This window comes from Limulus polyphemus, unplaced genomic scaffold, assembly GCF_000517525.1.
Source record: "Limulus polyphemus unplaced genomic scaffold, Limulus_polyphemus-2.1.2 Scaffold2440, whole genome shotgun sequence".
NCBI lineage: Eukaryota > Metazoa > Arthropoda > Merostomata > Xiphosura > Limulidae > Limulus > Limulus polyphemus.
The window spans coordinates 15,860-25,116 of record NW_013668050.1 but is presented as its reverse complement, the minus strand read 5'-3'; the positions used below and the strand labels follow the sequence as shown (position 1 = coordinate 25,116).

At 34.7% G+C, this 9,257-nt stretch overlaps 1 protein-coding gene across 1 annotated transcript in view; it reads right to left on the bottom strand.

Moving 5' to 3' along the window:
- Nucleotides 1-9,257, bottom strand: part of LOC106466962 (neuronal membrane glycoprotein M6-a-like) — a 50,936-nt gene that overhangs the window by 26,632 nt on the left and 15,047 nt on the right. The window contains exon 3 of the mRNA XM_013927275.2: nucleotides 6,310-6,475. Coding sequence (XP_013782729.1) covers nucleotides 6,310-6,475 — 166 coding nt within the window. The remainder of the gene's footprint in view (nucleotides 1-6,309; nucleotides 6,476-9,257) is intronic.

Sequence of the window (9,257 nt, the reverse complement as noted above, 5' to 3'; positions counted from 1 at the left end):
AAGGACTGTTAAAATTTAAGCTAAGCTTGTCAATGCGTTTCCCATAGGAATAAAGTTTGAACTGGAAATAAAATAAACAGTTCTCTGTACAGAAAACATAATACATCATTTGATGGAGAAAAACTTTGGGTTTCTATTGGTTATAAATAATATAGTCTTAGATGTCAGAGAGAGCTATTGGCAAGTTCTGAAACAAAGGATGTGACAGGTGGGTGTGGCATGAGGAGTTTTATTTTCTAATTTATTGCCCTGTAACTAAATAAGATTGAAGGTTACGTAAATTATTATTATTTGCCTGAGCGATGACAATAGTGTAACGAGTTATTTACATTAAAGTTCGTAAGAAGGGTAGTAAAAAATTAGAGAAGAGGGAAGACATAGATAACAAATTCACAGTTCTCATACTCGGGAAGAATGAAATTTTTTTAAAATATTTCCTGTAAAACTAAGAACTTAAACCTTAAATAATATTAAACTTTGGTTTATTATCTACATTCTGATGCTGAGTTTATTCATATATATTGATAACAAAGTAGTTTAATTAAGTTTAAATGTAACTCTATGAAAGGTTGTAACATGCGCACTTTGACCTACCCGAGGTGAAAGGGTTAATCCTGTGTTACTTTCATGTGGCTATATTTTCATGCAATTTATTGTCAGTGATAAAACCTGTTAGAAGTTGATGGTGGATAGGTGCATGCAAATAATATGCTTACCTTGCATATGGAGAGTTTGCAGTGTGTATTCAGTACCCAGGGGGGTTCAAATCTCGTGCTTCATGACAAATATTCATGTATACAAGACCCGGAAGTTCTGGTTAACTAGAACCCTGCCTTGTCTCTGGCAGATCATACTCTTGATCTTTTTATCCATCCTGTTGCCATAGTCTAAGTCCTCAGATGAAAGATATGAATATAATAAAACTTCTATCTTCAACATAATCTCTAGATTTTCAAACTATACTGTTGCTACTGTCTACTTCCTCAGCTGTGAGAGATGAAGATTACAACACTTGTATCTACCTAACTCTTAGTTTTCAACTCATACTGTTGTTACTGTCTACTTCCTCAGCTGTGAGAGATGAAGATTACAATACTTGTATCTACCACTTCTAACTCTTAGTTTTCAACCTATACTGTTGCTACTGTCTACTTCCTCAGCTGAGAGAGATATGAAGATTACAACACTTGTATCTACCTAACTCTTAGTTTTCAACTCATACTGTTGCTGCTGTCTACTTTCTCAGCTGAGAGAAATAAAGATAACAGTGCACCTCAACAAGTTTGTCCTTTTTGAGGCAATTTCATTTGGAAGTTACTGAACATCTTCTAGTTGTATTTACTGCTATGATAAGTGAAAAGCTTCACACTCACATAACACTTACTGACAGCTGTTGACTCCACACAAGTCCTTTCCACCATGTTAAAGTTAGGGAGAAGGGATATACATTCGAAATATACTCAGATATCTTTATTCTTCTCAACTTCCTCCAAGTTTTGATCTTTGTAGTTCAGATACGACACTTTGGCTGCTAGTTGGACAAGGTGAAAGCAGAGGTCTCAGAAGGAAACGTTCATCATCTTGCAATGTTCTTGAGCTGTTGACCAGATGATCACCTCATCTTTATCAAGACAGGGCCACCTCAGACATTACTGATTTGTTACCTTTGTGTTTGCTGACAGCATACGGCATGAGTTACAACACTCCACTCACTTGCAGTCATGATGCTCTGAAAGTTCACAATAATCTTCTGGTTTGCTGTCATCTGCCACTCAAGTGAACTCTTGGCACAAGTCTGATTATAATACAAAAATGTCACTTGGCAATTTCTGAAATTGAGTTGCTCCTTGTTTTTTAATGATGTTGGATATCACTGAACAATGTGGGTATTACTGCAGCTTTTTACTAGATAAAAAAACTTCTCTTGAGAAACAAAACTCATTAACAACTAGACATACACAAACTCTACATTTCTACTTTGAAGGAAACATCAAAATTCTTATTCAAACCATCAACCAATAATTTTTGTTTTCTGGAACAACTAACCAATCATGACAACAGAGGTGGGAACACCTACTTGAACATTCCACCTTTCATCGGTCTTGGAAACTTCCAAAATAAAATCTATACAAGTTCTGAAATAAAAAGTAATTATGAGTTGCTACAACTTTGCAATTATTTCAGTTAACGCAGTGAGTTTATACAAAGTCGTAGGAGCAATTAATTAGTCCTAAATAAGGAAAAAGTACACGCTACACCAGATTTCTCTAAAGTACACGCTAGATCAAATTTCTCTAAAGTACATGCTACAATAGCTTTTCTAAAGAACATGCTACTTTAAAGTAAAGTTGTCTAGGCTCAGTTGAATTGACTGACCACGTGATATCTATCCTGTGGAAATGAAGCTTGTAGCCAAACAAGATTGAAAGCTAATAAAACTATGCTTTGTCAGAGTGATGACAATATTATAATGGGTATTGCATGTTAAATTTCATACTTATTGAAGGAGTGGTGAATAAATTAGAAAAGAAGAGATGCCTAAAAAAAAAAATGTTACATTTCTCACACTAGGAGAAATTCAGGATTTTTTTTTAATATTGCCTTATAAAATTAATAACATAAAACTTATATACTATTGAAATATTGTTTATGCTATACTAATTGGTATAATACAAACAAAAAGTAGTTTAATTAAATTTTGAATGTAACTCATGATATGCGCAATAAAGGATGGCTGGGTAGAGAGGGTTAACAACTCTAGTAACAAACCAAGCACATCCAAGTGGGAGAGGATAAGTCAGGAAAGTGATCCCAACCAGATAAGTATAGAAACCCAATTTCACAGAAGTAAAGTGAGTAATAGAGGATGCATCCTATGGTGTAGAATGGCTAGGACATGGCAGACCATACTTGGTAAGTCAACTACATCCAAAAACCTCCTTGCTGGGTACCAATATCCACATGAGGATAGGATGAGGATCATACCAGCTTCACCTCAAGCTCCAAAATCGTGGATATGAGGAAAACTCAGACTCCAGGACATAACACAGGATTAGCATTGAGCCAGGGATCTGGGAATGTGTCATCCGGTATTTGAGGGAAGTCCATCACATGCAATCAACTCCAGCAACTATGAGACTGGTCCATAACATCCAAAGGTCAGTAACATCCTCACCGCAAAAGAAAACAAGGGAGTGCCAAGGACAGAAATGGAAACATCCCACAAATACCCTCCATGATTTACTATGCAGAAGGAAGAATCAGGGTATGAAGGTGGACAACCCCAAACCTGTGCGAGGACTTAAGTTGATTGGTTCACTGAATATCCAAAGCCAGCCCACAGGGTACTAACATCCATGCAAGGGTAGGATGAGGGCACCCAATTGAAGTGATGAACTGCATTTAGATGTCTCACTGCATGGTATGTGTCACTCAAGTGTAGAAGGATGTTACACCTTCTACACCGGCAGAACACCACCGCCCGACTCTAAACTGAAGGATGCCTACATGGTCAATCACCCCATGACTTGGAACTTGAGAAGTAGTAAGGATTCCCATACTGAAAGAAATGGGTGGGGGAGGAAGAGCATTGGAGAGTCTGGAGGAAAGGCTACATCTGAGACAGTACAATGGGTGATCACAAAAACCTATTTTGAAAGACAGACCACACAGATTTATTCAATCGAGGCATGGCAGGAATGAGCAGCAATCCCCTTCTGTGGTATGGTCTGGGATGGGCCTATTTAATAAGCAAATATCACATTGTTATTGACCATCCAGTGATCTTGTGAAATACCCCATCTTGAAGGTGAGTGTGTGGAGCCATGAAAAGAGCATGCAAATCAACATGGCGTTCAGTGCTGATTTCTTTGTGTATGTAAAGAATACCTGTTCAGGCACCACTCACCATAGAACAGGCCCTTGAAAGAAAATAAAGCATTAATAAAACTTGCCTAGTGCCATAGGTGCACCAAAGTCTAAAGTATAGCCACAGGTGGTAGGCAATACACCAAGGAAGCAGAAACTGCGATGTGATATAAGTAAGGGGAGATGAACATCTGAGAGGTGGTCCACATGCCTGACTGCTGAATCTGCTCCAAAGTCTGATGAAGATGAGAAGCAAGGGAAAAGGTGAGGTGTCAAATATGATGGGAGGTAACATGGAACAAAACATGTTGGGAAGGGGACAAAGAGGAATAAGCCAACTGGATTAAATAATGAACCCAATTGGTAAGGGTAAAGGGAGAAAGATCCTGAGAGGAGGAGGGTTGCCATGGGATAAAGAGACAGGAACCCCTGAAGGAAGCTGTGCAGGCAATATAACAACGATGGGCATGCAACAAGCATAGATCAAGATGAGGGTATATATGAGAAAGAGAGGGAAGGGAAATGGATGAAAAGAAAGTTACCCTCGTGTGCCACCAAGGTCTTGGGAATGAAGGAAAAATCCAGATAAAGGAGAAGAAAAGTTTTGTGATACAGTGTGCGAGTGACATTGATAGCAAACAGGTCCGACCAACAGCACCCTCAAGCCATGAGGAGAAGGAAATACTTCTTAAGAGATATGTGAAACAAAAAGCATGAGGCAATGGGCTCAATCGAAGGTAAAGTAAGGGAATTGAGTACCATATTAATGTCCCAATCCGGAAGTACCGGACGCCTAGGCAGTCAACGTATCAGAACTTCTTTTCTCTCTCTCTCATAGTATACGAAATCAGTCAGTTTCAACCACAATAATTAGAAATAAATATCCAAAAGTTATGTTTTCTTATTTTATAGTTGCAAGTAGCCAACACTTTTCTATTGCTCTTTGACAGTCTGAAACAAAAAGCTAAACTTTCTATCACTACTTGACAGTTACAAAAAACTAACATTTCTTTCATTCCATCTGAATTATAATAAAAACAAGACCTTGTTTCCTCTCCTTCAGCATTATGAACAAACCACTGATGCTTCATCTAACTCCACTGGTTATTAAGAAACAAGATTGTTGTACTACCTGAATGTTATTAAGAAACAAATATGGCTTTCTTTCACTTCTTGACAGCCTTAACAAATTATGACTTATTCTACTTTCCACTTTTTCTTCTGTAATTTAATATTAAACCTAGTTTTTATCAGAGATAAAATGAAATTAAATATTTATACACTAAATGAGACTATGAAACATTTAACACTTTAATATTTTTTTTTTCATTTGGATCAAGTACACTTCAGTTTTGTAGAATATCATTTTTAACCAGTCTGTTAATGATAGACAGCATTAGATTTACAAAACTGTCTAACCTTTCTCTGTCATACCACCCACAAAATAAAATTATAAATTACATATTCAAATTTAGTATTTATTTTTCATATAAATGTTAACAACATCTGTTTTTAATAAAGTAATAGAAAAAGATATAAACTTATAATCCTGATTGAAATTTTTGAAAGTTTCATTTTGAGAATAAAAGTATATAAATATTTCCACTTGTGAAGTTGAATTTTGTCAACATTTGAAACATAGCTGCAAACCTGCAGTCTTTGTACTCGTTTATTGTCAACATTTGAAACATAGCTGCAAACCTGCAGTCTTTGTACTCGTTTATTGTCAACATTTGAAACATAGCTGCAAACCTGCAGTCTCGTTTATTGCTCATTTCTCAGTTTGAAAACAATGTTTGTTTGGAGTTTGGAATAAAAAACTAAAAATCCAACTAGCCATACTTTTTGTTTTAAATTTCTTAAGTTAACAAAATCACATATATTTTGTGGAAACTGGGTTTGCTTTTCTTTTACTTTCTTAGAAACTACTTGCCTTGAGCACCTTATCTTCCTTGTAAGTGTTCGAAATTGTTCAACTTTATTCAGTATAGCAAGAAACTTCTCTCTCCAATTGCATGCCTTCAAATAAACAAGTTTCACTAGTTCCTTTGCTTACTTATTTTACTTTACCAGTTGTATTTCACTTTACAAAAATCATTGCTAGTAATGAAAAAATAATTGGGTTTTACAGTAATTTTCCCTGGCATGATCTCAGAGATTAGCAGGGACTCCTCTTGAAACAGCTATTGGAATTTTTGAATGGAGTACAGAGGTAGGTTTTATAAATAAGACAAAGTGTAATTAGGTGCATGACTCTTTTTAAAAATAAAATCTGTTAATCATGTCACAAATTTATAGTTCTATCACCATTGGAGAAGGTCCACTTGCCCAAAGACAGAACAAATAGTTTCAATTTATGGATTATTTAATTAAAAATCAACTTCTCTATTAAAAAAGTAAAGCTTTAGTTAACTTTAATTAACACAGGTATGCTATACTAACCCATGGAATTGGATCTGAAATACATCTTCAAACATTCGCAAAGTTAATGCTACACCTTTATACATGGATCCTAAAAAAACACCTGACCCTGCAAAACACATCACAGTGGCAATAAGGGTGGCATAAGGGATTCTTGCCATGCATCGAAAACATCCTCCACAACAGCCTGGAATAAACAAACATACAAAAAAGGTTAATGAAATATTCAGTTAACATAGTATACAATTTGTGTATGTATAACAACCAGAAAACAAAAGTTGCAGGAACAACGAAATATTTCATGAACCTGGTACACAATTTTTCATTAACAAACTAGATATGACAGAAATAACAGAACTATACAAATAATCAGTGAACATAGCTCCAAATTCTGACTACTTGATTGATGGAACCTGATAATTGTTTATTGTAAAATAGTTACTTTTAACTGCAAAGATGTACTGAAAAACATATTTTTACCAATAAACATGAATAAGTTTACTGCAAAATTTAAAAACTAAGTATAAAACAAACATTTATAAATACTTATTCAACTTTAACTTGTAGATTAAGAAAGTCTGAAATAAAAAACAACAATCAGAATATCTGTCCTGTTAGATTTGATATACATATTGTTTGTGACATTAAACTTCAAGAAATCAATAACCAGCTGTTTTTCTAAATTTTTAAATAAAAATTCATATTTAAAACCATCAGTACTTAGTGAAACTCCATAATTACAGAATTGAGGAAAATACATTTACATCATTTATTAAAACCATTGTTTCACCAGTAAAGGTATCATGGTTGTAATAAATGATGTATTTGTGAAATGTACAATTGTCTTGTTTTTCCTCAATTCCGTAGTTATAAACAAAAACATGATTCAAGATTTATGGCACAACATTTGTGGGGTAGCAAGGAAATGCAAGTACATACAAGTCAAAGTTGAAAACACAGGAGATAACTGCACCTGGATGAAATATTTTGTAAAATACTAAGATCAGTTAAATACATGCAGTTGCACTTTTTTTTAAGCTAAGTAATTTCTATAACTAACTTTTAAAATAAGAACACCATCGTCAGCTTGAACAGTGTAACGAGCTTCATACAAGAGTTTGTTTGAAGACCGTGTTAACAAATATCTCCATATAGACCTGAAACATCTTCGCCAAGTGGATAAAGTTCATCACACTAACCAAAATTAGTCTTTCCTTAGCACCAATAACCACTATCTTACAACCAAAAACATCACTCGCAGCTCAGTAAATGTTAGATTTGATGGATTCAACTAGCTCAAAACATGCAACAAAATCATCTTTCTTGTATAAAAAAAATGCTGGATATTTCAAATTAAATATTTTTACAAGATTAATAAAGATAAACATGATACATGTATTAACATTATTAAAATGAGAACCATTCTGCTCCTTGACAAGCATGACCTCTTGGCTCGGAACTCGATCTGGAGAGGTATGGTTCAAAGTCATGGTCTGGTATAAGTACTTATAAACACTTTAAACTTTTGTTAACACAATCCAACATTAAGACCATATAGTCAAATTCTGTAGCTGTTTATGATTTTCCTTGCAGACAAAATATGTAAACACTATGAATGTTGCTGCCCAAACTACACCAAACTTACACACGTTTTTCATGAAAAAAAAAACATGTAGATGGCTAAATCAACAGGAAGAATGCAAGTGGATTCTGCTCAGTCACTCCAGTCTGAATGTAGAAATACAAACCTGTGGCTGTTTCACCACATTAACAAATGACAAAGCTTATTCTTAACTTAGCTGTATAAATCATACAGTTTTCTTTAGTAAAGCTTAACAATGTTTAATAACTTTATGTCATCTAGACACATTCTGAAATTAACTGGTATCTGCCTAGTGTTTGGACTAATTTTATACTTCATATACAAATAGTATTCCCACAGGAAAGACAAAAACTTCATCTTTTCATGAAAAATAGTTTATAAACTTTTCTTTTGTTACCTAGTGTAAACACCTGTTACATATTAGATAAGTATTTATATTTTTAACTCACCATCAAAACTGTAGCTTGATGTTAAAACAAAATAGGTCAATCTATTCTTGAAGCTGTTATGAAATTAGATTGATTTTAAGAGATATCTACCTTTAACAGTAACTCTTAGCAATAGTAAACCAAAAAAACAAGACCCAGCCTCTCTAGTGTTGAGCAGAGGTCTATATACATAAGTTGAAATGATTAACGGACATTACAAAATAAATAAATGAGCTTTTGTTGTGATGGTTGCATCTGAAAATTAGGATAAATATTCAGATAAACGGATGTACATGTGCTAAAGTCCAAACCAGAACTCAGACCCTCATAAAACTGTTACTACTACTAGTGTTAGGATCAGCTGGAAATGGCATACTGAAGGGTTGAAAGATTGGCATTAATATCGTGACATTATTTCCAGGTCTGAAGAAAAGCTTCATTTCGTTTTATCATAATGTGTAAATCGTTGAATTTTCAACAGCCACTAATCTCACTAAACAATATTTTTGTCGAGGCGCTTGTGGCATTTAACTGGTTGAAATTATTCAGTATATATGCTTTGTAAACGTATTTCAAAACTTTCTCCAATGATAACCATCAATAAGGGACCACTTGCTAAAATACTGTTTAGAGTAACAAGTACTCATATTCAACAGATACCAAGTAAACTCGCTGGTAATTGTACTATGTGTAAACAGAAACCTACAGATCTCGCTGAGTCACGTTTATCTCACAGTGAAAACCATAGCAACGATTCAAAGTATATTTTGTTTGTTGTTAAGCGCGAAACTACATAATGAGTTATCTGTGCTGTGTCCGCCCCAGATATCGAAATCCGGTTTGTAGCGTTATAAGCCTTCAGACTTACCACTGAACCATTGGGATGAGGTCATTAACACGATAGTCCAACCTCATAGCACGTGTTCCTACCCATCTAT